Source organism: Aspergillus sydowii (genome assembly GCF_001890705.1).
Source record: "Aspergillus sydowii CBS 593.65 unplaced genomic scaffold ASPSYscaffold_8, whole genome shotgun sequence".
Lineage (NCBI taxonomy): Eukaryota > Fungi > Ascomycota > Eurotiomycetes > Eurotiales > Aspergillaceae > Aspergillus > Aspergillus sydowii.
In genome coordinates this window covers 177,193-195,901 of record NW_024467866.1, presented here as the reverse complement: position 1 = coordinate 195,901, position 18,709 = coordinate 177,193, and the positions used below count along the sequence as shown (strand labels likewise).

The 18,709-nt window shown below is 52.2% G+C and overlaps 8 protein-coding genes across 8 annotated transcripts; 5 read left to right on the top strand and 3 right to left on the bottom strand.

The window, feature by feature from the left end:
* Nucleotides 1–180: 180 nt before the first annotated feature.
* On the bottom strand, nt 181–1,881 carry ASPSYDRAFT_155294 (fatty acid desaturase; the record flags this gene model as incomplete). Its single annotated transcript, XM_040842441.1, has 2 exons — nt 181–1,633; nt 1,694–1,881. The coding sequence occupies 2 exons, from the start codon at nt 1,879–1,881 to the stop codon at nt 181–183; spliced, it is 1,641 nt and encodes a 546-aa protein (XP_040700646.1).
* Nucleotides 1,882–2,230: 349 nt separating this feature from the next.
* Nucleotides 2,231–4,519, top strand: ASPSYDRAFT_59311 (phosphoribomutase PRM15; the record flags this gene model as incomplete). The annotated part of the gene is made up of 9 exons (XM_040849678.1): nt 2,231–2,245; nt 2,309–2,357; nt 2,394–2,486; nt 2,538–2,857; nt 2,989–3,020; nt 3,049–3,232; nt 3,279–3,568; nt 3,624–4,300; nt 4,359–4,519. 9 exons carry the CDS (start codon nt 2,231–2,233, stop codon nt 4,517–4,519), a joined length of 1,821 nt encoding a protein of 606 aa, XP_040700645.1.
* Nucleotides 4,520–4,723: 204 nt separating this feature from the next.
* Nucleotides 4,724–5,846, top strand: ASPSYDRAFT_133853 (uncharacterized protein; the record flags this gene model as incomplete). The annotated part of the gene is made up of 3 exons (XM_040840652.1): nt 4,724–4,957; nt 5,010–5,160; nt 5,251–5,846. Coding segments are annotated over exons 2-3 (660 nt in total), but the record flags the coding sequence as incomplete, so codon positions are not given.
* A 283-nt stretch (nt 5,847–6,129) lies between these two features.
* ASPSYDRAFT_32999 (dihydrolipoyl dehydrogenase) lies at nt 6,130–7,900 on the bottom strand (the record flags this gene model as incomplete). The annotated part of the gene is made up of 4 exons (XM_040845042.1): nt 6,130–6,969; nt 7,029–7,511; nt 7,587–7,723; nt 7,765–7,900. 4 exons carry the CDS (start codon nt 7,898–7,900, stop codon nt 6,130–6,132), a joined length of 1,596 nt encoding a protein of 531 aa, XP_040700643.1.
* Nucleotides 7,901–10,777: 2,877 nt separating this feature from the next.
* Nucleotides 10,778–12,736, top strand: ASPSYDRAFT_155487 (putative MFS monosaccharide transporter; the record flags this gene model as incomplete). The annotated part of the gene is made up of 6 exons (XM_040842465.1): nt 10,778–11,174; nt 11,230–11,383; nt 11,445–11,836; nt 11,898–11,980; nt 12,031–12,357; nt 12,431–12,736. 6 exons carry the CDS (start codon nt 10,778–10,780, stop codon nt 12,734–12,736), a joined length of 1,659 nt encoding a protein of 552 aa, XP_040700642.1.
* A 690-nt stretch (nt 12,737–13,426) lies between these two features.
* On the top strand, nt 13,427–13,796 carry ASPSYDRAFT_155557 (translocon subunit SSS1; the record flags this gene model as incomplete). Its single annotated transcript, XM_040842471.1, has 3 exons — nt 13,427–13,511; nt 13,615–13,701; nt 13,756–13,796. The coding sequence occupies 3 exons, from the start codon at nt 13,427–13,429 to the stop codon at nt 13,794–13,796; spliced, it is 213 nt and encodes a 70-aa protein (XP_040700641.1).
* A 1,803-nt stretch (nt 13,797–15,599) lies between these two features.
* On the top strand, nt 15,600–16,109 carry ASPSYDRAFT_91149 (MGMT family protein; the record flags this gene model as incomplete). Its single annotated transcript, XM_040852443.1, has 1 exon — nt 15,600–16,109. One exon carries the CDS (start codon nt 15,600–15,602, stop codon nt 16,107–16,109), a length of 510 nt encoding a protein of 169 aa, XP_040700640.1.
* A 340-nt stretch (nt 16,110–16,449) lies between these two features.
* On the bottom strand, nt 16,450–17,322 carry ASPSYDRAFT_47111 (C2H2-type zinc finger protein). Its single transcript, XM_040847368.1, has 3 exons — nt 17,301–17,322; nt 16,849–17,252; nt 16,450–16,790 (listed from the first exon to the last, which is right to left on the bottom strand). The coding sequence occupies exons 1-3, from the start codon at nt 17,301–17,303 to the stop codon at nt 16,553–16,555; spliced, it is 645 nt and encodes a 214-aa protein (XP_040700639.1). The 5' UTR covers nt 17,304–17,322; the 3' UTR covers nt 16,450–16,552.
* Nucleotides 17,323–18,709: the final 1,387 nt, after the last annotated feature.

Below are 18,709 nucleotides of genomic sequence, written 5' to 3'. Positions count from 1 at the left end.
AAGGGCATTATATGTACATCAGCTGGATGGGTTCCAAATCATAACGCAACTGAAACGACAACCGCGGGATTATATACTGTCTGTGTAGGTCTAATTCGACAGTAAGCGAGCGGATCACGGATCGTCTGCCAAAAGGTACAAAAACCACTACACATCTGGGGACAAAATCATAGCACTGGTCTAATGGTGACCGGAGAAGACACCTTGCTCCGCGCATGACTTCCTGCACTCTTCCAGAATCCGAACCTGCTTGGCGATATCGCCGAGTTTGCCAATAACTTCTTTATTGCCGTCGGTGAAGGTGAATAGCGCGTATGGGATCCCGGTATCGCGACAAAATTCAAGAACAAGTCTCTGAGTACGGCGCAGATTATGGCGTGGGATACGAGGGTAAAGGTGGTGGATGGCTTGGAATTGAAGACCACCGTGGAAAAAATCAAGCCAGGTCGGGCAGTCAACATCCATAGTCGTGCGGAGCATCTTCTGAGGGAACGATTCGTGGACCCCTAGGTCTGCCGTCGACATGGCGAAGTGGGAGAGGGTAATCTGCACGTGGACAGGCGCAGTGACCATGTGAGAGATGAAAAGGAAACCGAGACGACTGCCCCATGTTGGGATAGATTTGTAGAGGACGCCATATCCAAACCAGTACCAGAAAAATATCTGTCCGGTAATTTCAAACCAGCGGTGCCACCAAGCGGGGCCCTTCCTTGGTCCCTGGCCGAGTAACAGATATTCCCAACTCAATCGATAAAGGTTGAAACGGCCGAAAAGAAGGATTGGGTAGTAGAGGTAGTTCTGGTATTTAAGCATGAAGTTGGAAAAGGCATCAAAATGCATGATGCGGTCGTAGTACGTGCTTCGCAGGTTCGTGAAGAAGCGGTGTGAAATAGCGAAGAAGGGCATATGCTCGATATCCGGATCGTGTTCTGGTTCGTTCGTTACGATGTGGTGAACGTTGTGGCTTCTTTTCCACCAGCCGAGACTAAGTCCCCCAAGGTAATCGGCAACCAGCATCCCGATTGTACTGTCCACATGATAACGATGGGTGATGCCAATATGGCCTGCATCGTGGGCAGTAAATACCAGTTGGTGCCAGAAGCATCCTAGAAGGAATGCCGAGACCATGTACCATTCGAGACGTAGAAATAGGTAAGACAGCCCAGCGAATAGAGTATACCGACAGGCTTCGATGAAGTATGAGAAGTAGTTGCAATCGTAAAGACCCTCGGCTTCGATTCGTTTATTCAACGCGCGATATCTTTGTTTAATGTTCTCCTGCGTTTTCGTGTCCACCGACGGATACTTGGCGGTGTCGAAGACGATTTCCCGTCGCGTCCGGGCGTCGAGGAAAGAGGGCTTCTGTTCGGATTCTTCACTAGCAGGAATCGAGACGGAGGACTCGGAAGATGGCGACTGCGGACGAGCTCCCGGAGCAGCATCTACAGCATCGAAAATGGGCGACGGGGGTTGGGACTGGCCGGAGGTATCGTCGTCCTCGCTGTAGGTGGCTTTTTGATCGTAGGGACGGAACTTCCCGCCCTGGATGGGAGGCAAAAAGTTCACCCAGGGTCCCTGGATGCGACCGATCTGGAAAGCCAACATCCGCTGGCGAGCTTCTGTGGAGTGTAACCTTTTCCAGGACACCAATTAGGCAACTGTGCTTGGGATGGGAGGGCAGCTGGAGACATACGCATTGATCTCGTCGGTGGCGTCCTGTCCCACCATGTGCTTTATAGACTTGTCACCTCCAGGGTGGAATGGAATCCAAGCGTCGACCTTGAGAACGCGGTCGTCGAAGATGAACACATGTTTCCCGTCGGCAATGAGGCCCTCTATGTAACGGCGAGACAGAATGGCGTCCTTGCGGGAGGCGGCCATGGTGGAGCTGTGCAGTTAAACTGTCGAATAGAGCGGGCTATTTATTCACCTCATCGTAGGAGAGCCGGAAAGAACATAAAAAGGCAGGGGGAAAAGAGTCGAAATGCTCTGTAATCAGACAACAGAGAGCGAAGGGGAAAGGAACGGAAAGCGGGGAGAAAAGGTTCCAGCAGGACAGCCGACAGGTGAAACGAGCAACAAAGTCCACATCAGACGATCGGGTCCTATATCTCCCACCTCCCACTATACCTGAACCAGTTATACAAAGCTCCATCTCCTTTTTAGCGTCCTGTATTCTTGGGCTTCTCTTCTCCTCCCCCTCCCTCTGTTCGCTCATCGTATGACCATCATGGCCTCCCTCGAGGTAACCCATTCAATGACCCAGCATTTGCCGTTCGCATTCCTGAGCCTCGGTCTGACTTTGTAGGATTCTCTCTCCCCGCTGATTCAGAAATGGCTCGAGTGGGACCAGGTTCGCACATATCTCCCTATGTCCGGCTCTTGACTGCCAGCTAATGTCGCGCAGGATCCCACCACCCGCTCGGAAATCGAGCAGCTTCGGGACTCGAGGCAGGCCGCTGAGCTGGAAAGGCGCCTTCGCAAGCGTGCGCACCGCCCCTCACGGCCCTGGTCGGATTTTGGCTAATATAGAGCAGGCATCCAGTTTGGCACCGCCGGCCTGCGCGGCCGCATGGCTGCCGGTTTCTCGTGCATGAACTCTCTGACCGTGATCCAGGCATCACAAGGCTTAGCCAAGTACTTGCGGGATAACTATGGCGACCTCACCTCGCGCGGGGTGATCATCGGCCATGACGCCCGCACCAATTCTGCCAAATTCGCGGTTTTGGCCGCCAACGCATTCATCGCACAGGAAATTCCAGTCTGGTTCTTCTCAGGACCAGCCGTTACCCCTGTTGTGCCTTTTGCCGTGACCGATATGCGGGCTCTTGCGGGTGTCATGGTCACAGCAAGCCATGTAAGTCACACTCGCCGATCCCGATGGTGGGATGCCGAACCTCCAGGCTAATAACTATGCAACAGAACCCAGCGCAAGATAATGGTAAGCTCGCATGGGACCCGCGATTGTTTCTCTGCTAACGTTCTCAGGCTACAAAGTGTCTGGTTCCACCTTCCAGCGTGTCTTTCCCCAATCCTAACATCGTTCAGTTACTTCAAAAATGGCTGCCAGATCAATTCTCCTATGGATAAGGAGATATCCGATTCGATCGAGCGGAATCTTGAACCATGGCCCAAGGCCTGGACTGAGTCACCGCCAGCCGGCGATTACTTCCACCCGAAAGCCTACGAACAGCTACTGCCACGCTATACCACTCGAGTCTGGCATTATTCGGTACAGGACCCTACTTCATCTGCTGGATATATACTGATTACTTTAGAAATCGACCGTTCAACATTGGAGGCACCCAAAGCCGTTTGTCTACACTCCCTTACATGGCGTTGGAGGACTGGTGCTCCCGGACCTGTGCCGTTCATTGGGTATTACCGACTTCACCACAGTTGCGGAACAAACGACACCAGATCCTAACTTCCCAACGCTACCATTTCCAAACCCTGAGGAAACCGGAGCGCTAGATCTCGCGGTGGAAACAGCAGATCGGGAAGGTAAAACCTTAATTATTGCTAACGATCCAGATGCCGACAGGTTTGCTGCAGCCGAGAAGGTTGAGTACGTAAAAAGCCCTTGCTACTGGTTGATTATGCAAACTGACGTCTTAAAACAGCGGCTCTTGGTTTTTCTTCACTGGAAATCATATGGGAGCTCTCCTGGCGTCCCATCTGTTCGATTCACTTGAGAATATCGATACGGATACACGAGTTGCGGTTCTAAACTCGGCCGTCTCTTCGACCATGCTTGAGAAAATGGCAACAGCTAGGAATATATTCTTCGAAGAATCCCTAACAGGCTTCAAGTGGATGGGCAACACGTCACGAAACTTGGAGGAATCAGGATACTACGTTACATTCGCATTTGAGGAGGCCCTTGGCTACATGTTTCCGGAGGTTTGCTACGATAAAGACGGTATTACAGCGGCTATGATCTTCTTGTCAGCACAAGCACGATGGGCCACGCAGGGCCTGACTCCTTACACCAAACTGCAGAAGTTGTTCGACGAATTTGGACACCACGAGACACTCAACAATTACTTCCGGTCGCCCAACCCTGAAACAAGTCTAGCAATGTTCGACGCAGTAAGAGCCGGCCCATTCAAATCAGAAATGAGACTAGGATCATTCAAAATCCTTCGATGGCGAGATATGACAGAAGGCTTTGACTCGGGCACACCAGACAAGAAACCCCAACTTCCTGCAGACAAGAGCAGCCAAATGCTGACTCTGTGGCTTGACCGCGACGTCCGATTCACCATTCGAGCATCAGGCACAGAAGCCAAGGTTAAATGTAAGTTTCTCGCCAGTGGAGCACACCACAAGAAAGTTACCAATACTAACGTCCGTAGTCTACATCGAAAGCTGTGGCTCCTCTAGCCAGCAGGCTACAGACGCCGTCTGTGACACCCTGCGGGCAGTCATTAAAGAATGGATTCAGCCGTTCGCCCCGCAGTTGACATACAACAAACAGCTGTCAACATCTTCAGGCCATGTTCTCCGACTTGATTAAAGCTGCTTCATGCCTAGAAATTATATATCTCTGGTTCGATAGTTACCACCAATGAATTCTGGATTGGATAGAAATTCGCTTGACCCTTCCATTTATCCGACGTAGACTCACTCCTTTGCCCGGCAGGCACATCCAAGGATATACCCAGATCAACCCAGCAAACTACATCGCCTTGATCGTCACACAACATTCATGTCCCTTCAACCGCCAGCAGCCCAAACAGCTTTCCCTTTGTCTAGTGCACATAAAGCGAGATATACCTTCTCCGTAAATCATGTATAAAAACCACTTCCCTACCCTGTCTCCATCCCCTTCTCCCGTCCAGTTCACATCTCTCGTTCAACTCACCTTGGAATGTCCGGCTGGCACAGCTACAGAACCCCCAGCTCAAGCCCTGATCGATTCGACATCGACAGACCCTCAACACCCCGCCGCGCCGTCCGATTCCGCAAACCAGAGATAGACTCCAAATATACCTACACAGACCCAGACTCAGACTCCGATTCCGACGCCGACACCAACAGCACCATCTCTATCGAAAGACCTCCACCAGCACTCGAATCACCAGAACCACCAATGTATTCACGAGGCCGAAGCCGATGCAGTCGTCAAAGGGGCTCGGAGCTATCTCCTGAACGGGCGTACGCATCCCCTCTACTTGATTCGTTTACTTACCCACACTCACCTATACCATGTCTACATTGATTCTAATAACTGAACTCTGTATCCAGCTGGTCAAGCACCGGAGCCGAATTCGCAGGACACCCACGACCATACTCCCAGACCCAGCCGCAAACCCACGAGCACGCCCATTCCCATTCCCGCTCGCACACTGGTTCGGGCTCCCCCCATCCCTGCGCGGGACTTGGACTCGGGCCCGTTGGAAATGGCTCAGGCTTCGGCTGCTGTTCCGGACATGGACATGGACATGGACATGGCCACGGCCATGGACACGTGAATGGGCATGGGCATGGGCGCGAACATGGACTTGCACCAAACGCATCCTCATTCTCACGCTCCTGGCCATGGTCGAGATCCTGCGCTTGCGAAAGCCAGTGGGACTGTCAGTGTCCGTGCCAGGATGACGGGCTTATGATGTCTGGGAGTCGCGGGACTGGGGCTGCGACTGCGACTGCGACTGCTGGGCCTGGGGGTTATGCGCGGGCGATAGCGCATGCGAGTCCGCAGGGCCAAAGCCAGGGCCAGTACATGTGTCGGGAGCTTGGGTGTAATCGGACTGGTCAGGGGTGTGGAGGGGGATGTGGGCAGCAGCAGGTGAATATTTCTGTTTTTAATAATGGGAATTCGTGCGAGTGTTTGTGTCGGGATAGGTATGCTTATGGGCCGCCGTTGCCTGCTGTTGTTTTGGGGGTTGGACGAGGTGGGTGTTGTCTTAGATGAGTCCTATTTTTGTATTAGGCTGCAGGTGGTAGTTTGGTTAATTTATACAAGTAGAGGCCGCAGAAGATCTATGATAAGTTTGTCTTTTTATTCATAACTTAATACAGGACGACCAACATAGGAAATATAATGATGTCAATGCTACACAAGTATTTCTAGCATGGCTAGGCTAGAGGGTACAAAAATTGTCGGAATTATGGCGGGGGAAACTAGAAGTGGATGGCCTTAGAGTAGGTGGCCATGGCGGCCTCCTTGAAGGCTTCGGAGAGGGTAGGGTGGGCGTGACATGTGCGGGCGACGTCCTCACAAGAAGCACCGTATTCGACAGCAAGGGTGGCCTCGGCGACCATCTCACCGGCGCCGGGACCGATGATGTGCACACCGAGAATGCGGTCGGTCTCAGAATCGGCGATGAACTTGACCACACCCTCAGTGTCGAGGTTGGTCTTGGCACGGGAGTTGGCGCTGAAGGGGAAGGTACCGACGCGGTACTTGACGCCGGCGGCCTTGACATCTGCCTCGTTCTGGCCAACCCAGGCGACTTCGGGGTGGGTGTACATGACGCTGGGGATGGCGGCGTAGTTGACGTGGCCGTATCCCTTCTTGATGTACTCGATGGCGGCAACGGCCTCCTCCTCAGCCTTGTGGGCAAGCATGGGACCGAAAGTGCAATCGCCGATGACACGGATGTGGCTGGCCTTGGTGCGGTACTCCTGGTCAATCACCAGGCGACCCCGGTCATCCTTCTCGAGACCCGCGTTCTCAAGACCCAGACCCTCGGTGTAAGGACGGCGGCCGATGGCGACAAGAACGACATCAGCATCCAGGGTCTCCTCCTTGCCACCCTTGGCAGACTCCACGGAGAGCGAGATGGTAGCACCGCTGTCGTCACCCTTGGTGACCTTGGTGCCGGTCTTGAACTTGATGCCCTGCTTGCCGAGGATCTTCTGGGCCTGCTTGGCGATGTCGGTGTCCATACCGGGACCACCAATCTGGTTCAGGAACTCAACGACGGTAACCTGGGATCCGAGGCGGGACCAGACGGAGGCCTATAATAGATTAGCATCAGATACCCAGTATAGCACACCGGAAGATAGAAAAAGCTTACCATCTCCAGACCAATGATACCACCACCGATAACTACCATCTTCTTAGGAACCTCCTTCAGAGAAAGAGCACCAGTGCTGGTGATGATTCTCTTCTCGTCGATGTTCAGGCCGGGGAAAGGAGTAGCCTCGCTACCAGTAGCGATGATGATGTTCTTTCCGCGGAGAGTCTGCTCACCACCCTCGAGCAGGTTAACCTTGACGGTGTGCTCGTCAACAAGCGCACCAGTACCCTTGACGTAGTCGACGCCGTTCTTCTTGAGCAGGAACTCGATACCCTTGGTCAGACCATCGACGGAGGTGTCCTTGGCGGCCATCATCTGGTCGAGGTTCAATTTGACGTCACCGACCTCGATACCGCGCTTTTTCGTGTCATGGAGGACTTGGTGGTAGAGATGGGAGTTGTTCAAGAGCGATTTTGATGGAATGCAGCCGACGTTGAGGCAGGTACCTCCGAGACGGCCACGCTTCTCAATACACACGGCCTGTGCCGGAAAGGAAATTAATCAGCGGATACTTCAACAGGGTCGATTGGGAGAACAGAATTGCTGAGATCGCACCTTGAGACCCTCCTGGCCAGCTTTGATGGCAGCAACGTATCCAGCGACACCACCACCGATGATAACGACATCGTGTTCACCTTTACCGAGCGCATCCCGTTTGTTAGCTGCCGGTCTTTCGGAAGCCCGGGGTACTTCTGCAACAGAGCTCGCAGGGGTCGGAAAGGTCGCAACTTACCGGATTCTGAGGCGTAACCGCGAGTAGAGCGTAGGATAGGGAAGTAGGGCGCGGGAACAATGTGCGAAGGAACAGGGCGAGCAGAACGGACAGCAGCAGCCCGCGGCGTCGTCCGCGGCAGTAGACTTCGGAACATGGCGAGAAAGGCGAAGGGGAGAACGGAAGAGAGTAAAGGTGATTAAAGAGAATCCAAGCAATCGCACCTCCAATAAAGCAGATTAGGAGGAACGGGGAAGCGAATGGCAGGGGAGAGAGGTGATCGTTGATCGCGGAAAAAGGATGTTGAAGCTTTCAAAATGGCGCAGAGGTTCGAAACTGCCAGCAAAGGCTGGCGGGCCGGTATCGATACCGTAATTCCCGCGTATGTAATCATCCTCAACCACCCAGCGCCGGCTTGATTCGGCTCACCGGGAAGCTTGTTCTACGCAGCGAGGATATGGAGAGCACGATTTAATTCAGATTGTTGGATTCACCTTGTCTGTCTTGTCTGTCTCATGAAGTAGCTGTTATTTTCTGCTTTTCATATGGTGGAAGCTCTGCCTCAACATGTATCCTCTCATACAACGATACCCGGCCACGCGGAACTCCCCGTCGAGTGGATAAGAATAAACCCAATCAGGAATCCATCGCTACCTCAGTCTATACCGACTCTATGTGCTGAGTGAGATGATGAGATCTCTTCCGCATCCTGGGGATTCAGACTAAGAGCGACAATCCAATGGCAGTCTCTCCTCCAGCAAGCCATCTGCCTTGGGGTACGCAGGATCTCCGCAGCCGTGAGTATCCGCGGGTAACGCAAAACAGCATTATGGCTACCATCGGGCGTCTCCTCTCATCGGACTTGGAGTCTCGGGAGTCGTCGACTCCGCGGGGTCTAGAATGTTGGTTTTGCGTCCGAGGGATTGTGTTTTTGCCTGTGTTGTTGTTTGGAATTGATGATCGGATATTGTAGTCAATAACTATATTTCTAAAGCTCTGAGCAAAATATATTTTCACGATCCAACTGCCGAAACTTCAACAAGAAGCTTCGGGAACTGCAGACCCCAACATAAACCCCCCAACCAGTAGGTAGAATACGTTTCAATAGAAAACCACTGAAATAAAAAGTGACGATGCTCATGGGCTTTTATATATCGGACCTTGATGGGTAGAATATCATGGACAGATGTTCGGCTCTCTGACAAGTAATTTCACCATTCATTTCCGCCATAAGATGCCATCATAGATGTCCACCTGTGTTCTGGAGTTTATCTACCACTGTATGTGGCACTAGAGCGCGGGCCAGCCTGCCTGGCGATGTCCAGGATGATGGACAACACCTCAGAACTGGCTGGAGATAGATACCCATTATGTGGCGCGATGTTCTTGCCAAAGGTGCCCTCGAATGTTCAGACAATATGCGCTATCCCAGGGAGTAACTCCGGTCATGACACTGCAGCAAGCTGCCAGACCTACTGTCCGAAGGCTGTAAACCCCGTCCTAGCCGCATACTAATGCCATCGACAATCGTTTCAGAAATTGTCATTTCATCTTAACTAAATACGCCCCAGAATCTTTGTGAAATCCACCTCGGAAAGGTTTGACAGCGTTGCACCCAGAGATGTCAATGTAACTTGTGTCGTACATTTAAACAAGGGTTCCGGCTGATCAGAACTCTCGGCTGCGATGGCGAGTATCAGGGCCGATACTGGGACTTCTGCATACTGCATCAATCATGGCTTCGCAGATTGATGAAATGTCTTGTGCGTTTCATGGAAGCACAGCTGTTTCCCCATCTCTTGAGTATAGTGTTCTGATCAATTAATGAAGTGCTGAAAGGCAGGCTGAATCATGTTTCGTGCGCGCCTAGGTTAGTGATGTCGAGAGAATGGTTATTGCTTTTAGAAATGCAGCAGACCAGGCCTGGATGTTATTTGGAGACCATCATATCTGGAAGCTTGGTAGGCAGTTGTCCAACTGGTTTAATACCCACCTACGCCGTGTGACGCCAGTAAGCGAGAAGTACCACGCAGCCCGGCCAGTTATAGAAGCAACAAGCTGATAGAACGATAGCGAGAGTTGTTGAATCCCAGAGGACGGAAAGAAGAAGAGAAAAGAATAATAAGGTCGGTCGCCCATCGGTGGTCGACAGACATTCGCTGTTATGCGAACTCGGGTAAAGGGGCGGAATGCCCAATTTAACCGAACCTTGTCAGGTCGGCAGCCTCCAACCTTCAATCTTCCGACTCTACCAAGTTTCACGCTGAATGATGGGTAGGAGTATAAGAACCGAATTTGACAACGAATGAGTTATATTATATAACTCAGTTCTTACTGATCTCACCATCCTTGACACTGTTCATCAGCTCAAAAGGGAAAGTCGGAGATAATCCGTGAAATTGGCCACTGCCCGCAAAATGGACCCCCCAGACTCCCCCCAGGGCCCCCACAGAAGCCCCAGAGGAAACAGCCGGACAACACTCGGTCTTCAGAGTTTTGCCAATCAGTCTTGGTAGACCCTCTGCCGGCATTTCTCATCGGCCATGGCGTCCTCTGAGGATCGGACCATGAACGGTCTTTTCGCCGCAGAGGCCGTCTTGGTCCCGACGGATTGCCGTTTCTCGGGCTCGTGCGGCGCTTTCCCCTCCCACAGTCTCCAGAGTCTACGCGATTTCGCCGATAGTGGAGTTGTCGTGCCATCTCATGCTTCGTGGTAGTGGAGAATCCAGGCCTCGATTGACACTCACTTTTCCCTCTCTGCTCCGTTCATAGTCAATCTTTAGCCGGGATGTAACCAAATGTGTCCGTCCGACCATGGTCTGCATGGCCTCCCCGTCCCTGATTTTGTCATTTGTTCCTGTCCATCGTCATATGGACTTCGAGGCCTAAATATTTAAGTATTCGCGTAACCCCACAGATGTCAACACACATCTCCCCCGCGTGCGCTTCCCCGGCTTGTGTCAGACTTTGCCTAGGCCTTTTCTCTTGATCGTGTCTCCCTCTCTAGTCAACACCCGCACCATCTACTGTCACCATGAGTGACAAGATATCCTCGTGGAATGTCGTCCACAAGTTCGAGAAGCGCAGTCTTCTCATTGCCATCAACTGCGTGGCCGGGCTGTCAATCCTGTTCTTCGGATACGATCAGGGTATGATGGCTGGAGTCAACAACTCCAAGGACTATATCGACCTCATGGGGTTTGGATACACGGAAATGAAAGACGGCCTGCCCTCTCCCGTTGTCACTGACAGCCTACTCCAGGGCGGCATTGTCAGTGTTTATTACCTAGGCACACTCTTCGGTGCTTTGCTTGGTGGTTGGACTGGAGACAAGGTCGGCAGAATCAAAGCAATTGCCTCTGGTGCACTCTGGGGGATGCTTGGAGCTGCCCTGCAGTGCTCAGCCCAGAACCACGACTGGATGATTTGCGGTAAGACATCCATTGTCTCAATACCCCTCCCTTTCTTCTTGCTAACTAGACTCAGCGCGCTTCATCAACGGTATCGGAACAGGAATTCTCAACGCTATTGTGCCTGTGTGGGCAACCGAAACTGCGGAGCATACTAGCCGTGGTCAGTTCATTGCGATTGAGTTCACGTTGAACATCTTTGGCGTTGTTATTGCATACTGGCTTGAATTGTAAGCGATCTTTCTCAAGTTCCCAGGTCGTCTAGGACATGGACTAACAACGTGGAAACAGTGGCTTATCTTTCATTGATGGCGGCGAATCTGCTTTCCGCTGGCGTTTCCCAATCGCCTTTCAGATCATCTTCTTGATCGTGCTATTCGCAGCCGTTTGGTTCTTCCCGGAATCCCCGCGTTGGTTGGTCAAAGTTGGTCGCGAGCAGGAAGCGCGTTATATCTTGAGCAGACTGCGCGGCAGCAATGACGAAGATGCCATTCGAGCGGAGGCTGAGTTCCAGGATATTCTGGGCGTCGCGGAGATGGAGAAGTCCATGGGCCATAGCACCTCCTACCTAGCCATGCTTTTTGGTTACAAGACCGGAAAGCTGCACCTCGGCCGTCGAGTTCAGCTTGTAGTCTGGTTACAAATTATGCAAGAGTGGGTTGGTATTGCCGGTGTTACCGTTTGTAAGTCATCCTTAAACAATACGGAAAGCATCAGACCAAAAGCTAATACTCACTGCTCTAGACGCACCGACCATTTTCAGTATCGCCGGATTTGACACGGTGAAGAGCCAGTGGATCAGTGGTTTGAACAACGTGTTCTACATGGTATGTCTCTAGACTAGATCATAACGCACCACTTCATACTGACAGATAAGTTCGCTACCGTGGTCTGTGTATTTACTCTGGACCGAATTGGCCGTCGTTGGACACTGTACTGGGGAGCAACCGGCCAGGGTATTGCCATGTTCCTAGCCGGAGGCTTCTCACGTATTTCGATCAATGCGCGTGAAGCAGGAAACGCAGCGCGGGCAGAATCATTCGGTGCTGCCGCAGCCTCTATGGTCTTCATTTTCACCGCAATCTTCGGCGCTACCTGGCTCACAACGCCGTGGGTCTACCCCGCAGAGATCTACCCATTAGCCGTACGTGCAAAGGGCAACGCTTTTGGTGTTGTAGGTTGGAGTATCGGAAATGGCTGGCTGGTAAGTGACTCAACCCATACTTCCAAGTCTATCCTTCATATGGAGTAGTACGCTAACATGTACGTGCGTCTAGACCCTCCTCTGCCCTGTAATGTTCGGCGCCATTGGAGAAAAGACCCTGTACGTCTTCGCCGCTAGTAACGTGATCGCTATCCCAATGGTCTGGGCATTCTACCCAGAAAGCAACCAGCGAACATTAGAGGACATGGACCTGCTATTTGCGGCTGATACGCCGTGGGTGTGGGATGCAGAGAAGACATTTGCGCGTCTGAAGGCCGAGAACCCGGGCTATGTTGAGACTGCGGCGCGGAAAAATAGCATTTTGGATGAGGAGGCTGCTAAATCGGTCACGCTCGAGCAACGTGAGAATGCGGCCTAATGATTTCCGAGACTTTTTCCTGATAGACTGGGGCGGGACATGTGAAGTTACTACTGACTAGACAAAACCATCTAGAGAGCAAAGCGAGAAGCATCCTTGTCAAGGTAGTGCCCAATCTAGGCACCAAATTGTTCATGTGACTCTGGTGCCTCTTGTTAAGGCAATCGCAGGAACTAAAAAGACGTTCATGAGACCCGACTCCAGTGTAGGCAAGGTTGAATTATGCGGGGGAAAACGGATAAAAAGAAAGCGGATAAAATCCCCGCAATCTCCGGCCACATTGTGGCTGGTGTAATAACACTAGCCACACTACGGTTTATTCCCATTGCCAGATGGCGAATACACCAGCCACACAAGTGAAATTAGAAGGCAGAGTAGTGAGAACATACAGTGAGATAGTGATAATATAAGCCAAACAAGAAAATACACTCAAAAAGATCACTACAGCACTATAGAATAGTGAAAGTAAATAGTGGAAGTGAAAAGCCCGGCGCCACACAAAGTAAAGATACGTGGCGGAATCGGACCCTATTTAATCCGAACCGCCTCCCAGCTCCCAACACCAAAAGCACAGCTGGCATTAGCATCACGACCAACGCTATCCCAAAAACCCTACCACTCCTTTCAATTTTCCTTCTCTTCCCACTACTCAATTGATTGCACCTTTTGTCGTGTTGAATTTTAGCCACCATGTCCGACCAAGTCCAGGAATTACTCAACATCCCCCAGGAGTTCTTGAAGGATGGCATGCAGTTTGTCAACCGCAGCCAGAAGCGTACGTCTACCGTTCTGTTTTGCCTCGCGCGATCATTATCATCATAATCTTGTTATTTTGCATCTGTTGTCACACATCTAGGAAGAGAGCTAACGTCTTGCAGCTGACAAGCGCGAATTCATCAAAATCAGCCAGGCCGTCGGCACCGGGTTCCTGATCATGGGTTTCATCGGGTACATCGTTAAGCTGAGTATGTTGTCCTCGGTTCTTGCAAATTGTTTTTATTAGGTGCTAATTAGTTTAGTCCACATTCCCGTGAACAACGTCCTTGTCGGTGGCGCGTAATTTCCCGCTTCGATATCGTTATTCTTGTCGGTAGTGAAGGAGAGAGTTGGGAAATCGAATTATTATCGATCGGCGTCATCCTTGTCGGTTGGTCAATTTGGATCTTCGCAACGAAAAGAAGGAAGGGAGGAGAGAAGGAATTGTATACCCACATCGCATCGCATCGCAGCTCATCTTACCGTGGAACGTGCATTGTACAAAGTCGGCCCACGACAGCGGCCGAACACAACCGGTTGAGGAAGAGGAACGAGATCTGCAGCATCGCATACTACATACTTTACTTGTATGGGGCTTGAACCAGGGCGGCGTTAGTGCTACTGCTTTTTTTTGTAACTTTGAGTCTTTTTTTTAAACTTCGCATTTGTCCTTAATATATCCACTGCCCGAGTCATGAATCGGGATCTGCTGAGTGCATTGTTCGCTGAACTCCAAGAAGATGCCGCGGAGGATTCGCTTTACCCCCACGCTTGTAGGAATGCTCATTGATGATCAGCGCTACGTGCCGTTGGGCTGCGGTTGTTTGATTTGGACGATAGAGTCTGGACTCGAGGCTATTCAGTCTAGAGGAGGAAAGCCGTTTCAGTTGGAGGTTTGAGTCGTTCTGTCATTCAGGGGTACAGTAGCGCATGCGTATACTATTCGTCTGAAATTAACATTCAATAATTGATCCTGAGCTCCAGCTGCACTGCAACAGTTGCAATTGGCGCTCATGCACGGTACAAGCGAGACGCGAACCAGAACGTTAGGGAGCGCAGAGTCCCCAAGGCGGCGCTTCCACGACTTCCATTCTGTTCGGGCCGGGAATCCGATCTGCGCCTGTAAATCGCTCGTCAATCGCTCTTAAATAAAAAAAGTGCCCGGTGATTGGCCAATTCCAGAACAACAAGGCCTCTCTGTCAGCGCCAGCCAGCAGTCAAGTACAAATCCTGCGAAAATCACCCCAGCCTCTTTATCTCTCTCTCCGTCCTGTTCCACGATTCATCTACCTGAAACCTTGTCTTCTGCGTTCCTTCCATGATCCCTTGCGGCAATCACACGAGGAACCATCCCATCAATTACACCACGCCACGCTCTTAGCCATCTCCGGCTGGACCTTGGTTGGGACCTTCATCTCCCATCCTCCCTAAATTAGTCCCAGCCAGCCGAGAGCCCAACCAAGCAAACAAACAAAGAATCCATCCAACCAACACTCGCCTGCATCACATCCTGGTTCCAAGAGGAAGAAACCGCGTCACACCCCCCAAAACAGAAACAGACTAGAAGGCCGCCCGTCGCAGCGCTAGAACCCCTCCAGCTTCCACCGCCCCACTGCTGGAGACCAACCTTCGTTCTCACGCCCACGGTCCCCGAGATCCAGCGAATCTCAGTCCGCAGCCAAGGCTTTCCACCTGCAAGGCTGCGCATCGGGTCTGCAGTCGTTTGACCGAAGATAACATGGCGCCAGGTTCGCTTCCACTTGCAACTGCACCTGCTGCTTCTACTGCTCCACATTCTGGCCCCCACGACAAGTCGGCCTTGGCTGACCTCAAGAACTTCTCAGATCCTTGCTCGGGTCTGCATCCTGGCTTGGACCTGGACTCGGTGTGGGGAGACAGTCGTGCACTACGGAGTCTCCACAGGGAAAGGCCAGAAGATCATGACGCCACTACTGACCCTGGCGAGTCCCATGGGCGTAATACTAGCAATAATACAACCTCGGCGTCGCAGTTGCAATCGCATCCACAGGAACCAGGAATAGTCCACACAACTAGGTTAGGTCCAGATCCAGGTCCAGGAACCACTCCAACAAAAAACCAAACAATAATGAAACTTAAAGAAAAAGAGACTGGGACAAGTACAACAAAAGAATCCACCGCAACCGCAACCGCAACCGCAACCTCAGCCTCCACCAAAACCCAAAACCAAAGTCCAAATGCGCCTGCGCCGACGTATCTGAAACTAACAAAGAAAATCCACCAACACCCCACCCTGACCCCTCTCCGCAAATCACTATACGTGCTGCTCCTCTCCGTGCCTCCAGGCCAATGGACCACGTATGCTGCGCTGGCTCGACACCTAGGATCCAGCGCTAGGGCCGTGGGCACGGCGATGCGCTTGAACCCCTTTGCGCCAGACGTGCCGTGTCATCGGGTTTTGAGCGTTGATGGCGGGCTGGGTGGGTATATGGGGACGAGCCCGGCGAAGGGCAAGGGGGCAGGGTTCAAGGGCAAGGGGAATTTGGAGAGGAAGAGAGCTATGCTTGAGGGTGAGGGGGTGAGATTTGATGAGAGGGGACGGGCGATGGGGAGTGTTTTTGTTGATTTTACTTCGTAGTCATTATTTAGTCTTCATCTACCTTCCTAAAAGTGGGTTTTGGCTGCGGTATGTTTGTGTTTGTTGTATTGTATTGCTGAAGAACAGATTGCAGATTGCATGCAAATCAGATGCCTGGTATCTCCAACGCCGACCGTCTATGGTGTATACATGACATTTCAGAAGAAGAAAATAAAGGAACCAGGGGTAGAAGCGAAGTAAAGTGAAAAGGAGAAACTAGGTAATAGTCTCGCGAGTCTCATCTCATAACGCCGTGGAGTCCATGCCCAACAAGTCAAGTCCCATGCCGCATTAGTCGTCAAACATGAGAAAACGAAAATCAAAAAAGAAGATCGGAGGACCAGAAGAAGTGGTATAGTATAAAACAAATCGGGGTCTCAAGAAGAACAAGTAAAAGTCAAAGTATAGGCACATAGTAGTAAAAAATTCATGGCGAAGCGCATTTAAGCGACCCTCAGACGCTTTGCTGCGCGGCGCTTGGGAACGTCCATATGGTGGTAAGAGCGCAAGTGCTCGACGAGGTGGTCGCGGCGCGGAAAGCCATTGCTGTCCTTGCGCGAGCAGTCCGGGACAGGACAGTTCTGGAAGACCGGGTAATGGACGGTCGTCTGATGTCGCTTCAGGTCGGCTGGGCGGGTGAAGCTCTTGCCGCAGTCGTCGCAGGCGTATGGTTTGGCGGGTCTAATGTAGTACAGTTAGAGTTGGTTCCTTTTTTCTTTCCGAACTGGAGCAGGCATACCTGGAGATGGGCTCATGGTTGAGGTCAACAGGAGAGAACATGGATTGTTCAGCTGGCATTGATGTTGGCGAGAACCCCGATGTTGCGCTGATGGGAAACGAGGTGGGAGTTTCCATCAAAGGGAGAGGCTCGGGTGTGTGTGTGAACGCTGGATTGAACGTCGGGGACATGTACTCGAAGTAGGGGCCGCTGTCCAGCGACGAGGGTTCGAACGCTGGCTGGCTAAGAGGGTAGTCGATAACGCTTCCCGGGCCTGTGCTGGTGCCGCCGCTCAGGAAGTACATATCCGGGTAATTCAAACTATCATCACTGAGGCCAGAGTAGGATGAATTGGAGGAGTCGAAGGAGTAAGAGGAATAGGAGGAGGACGAGGGTTCCATTGGAGGGCAGGGGATTGGCTGGGACTGCGAGAGTCAGTACTGTGTAGCGGAAGTAAGAGAAGGAAGACGTACCATTGCTGGTTGAAAGGGCATCTTGAGTATTCTTTCGTCCACGATGACCTGGCAGGAAGGAAGCTACGTTGTGTTGAATCTGGGGAATGGAAGCATGGGGGGTGGGCAAGTTGGGGAGATGAAGCAGGTGACCGGGTGCAGGGAGGGCTTTTATAATGGGATTTAGGAGGGCTTGGGTGAATCGAAGACTCGTGGAAGTCATCAAGACGGTTTCGCACATGCATTAGCCCCAGCGACTAGGCCCGCCGTCAAGTTAGCGATACGAACATATCCTGGCCGAATATCAGGTGAGCAAGTGGCCGGCTCAGGCAAAAGATGGCCATGCATGCCGACTCCGCGCAGATACTGGACAAAAGAGCCCACACAGCCACCCTAGTCGAGCCGTGCGATTGGCGCAGGGCGAACGAGGGACCCCTGCTAGCGTCTTTGTGCAGGTTAGCGTCAGCGCTAGAAAAAGGATCGAAGCCTTGGAACCTTCTGCCAGCCTTCTAGCGTGGTTCTGCACCAATGACAGCGGCTGCGACTGCCCAGTGCCAGCCCACACGGGCCGATGACTTGGAAGGAGAATCCGGACTGGCTGTGAGTGTTTGGTGTTTCGTGACTGGGCCCGTTGCGGACTTGCGGTTGCATTGTTGTACTCCAGGGTTGACGTCGTCATAGCGATCCCCCACACTGTCCACTGCGCAGGCTGTGTAAGTGAAGCCAGGAAGCCAGGACTCAGAACCCAGAAACCCAGGATGCTCGAGGGAGCCCAGGGGTGGGAAGGGCCAGGGACGAGGCATGCGGCTCGAGTTGTTGCCAATCAGCCTCGCCTTGCCAGGTTACCGGCTCTCGCGCTCCAAAGTTTCCAAGTACGTCTGAGGGCGCTGGAGCCTGAGAGTGAACGTGTAGGATCGTCATCCGCTGCAGGCACTTGGGCCTTGGGTCTTTTTGCCCTTTGGTCGGAGGGCTCCGATGGACCAAAGTACGCACTACGCGATAATACGAGTCATTAGAGCATCTTCACACGCTCTTCAGTGCCTTCACACTACCTTGAAGCACCGGGCCCTGCGTTCAGTCGGCACGATTTCCGCGGCGGGGCGTTAAAGGATCCGCACCGGGAGCGCCAGCCTTGTAAGTTCAATCGTCATAGTTATTGATGATGAAATGCGGAATTATGGAGGGATAAGGCGGGCTCATGCTAGCCGACTAACCCAAGTTGGCTGCGTGATTCATCGGGAGGTATGGAGGGTGTGGGCGTGCGCAGACGAGCGGTCTGGAGGAGGCTGACAAGGCAGACTCTCGCGGAGAAAATACCTCAGGCACCGCATGTTCCTCGTTCCCCGTTACTCGTCCATGATCACTTTCCCCGTTCTCTGATCTTGCTAAAGCGATCCTTCTTGCCCGTCGCGCTAAACGAAAATCCCTCA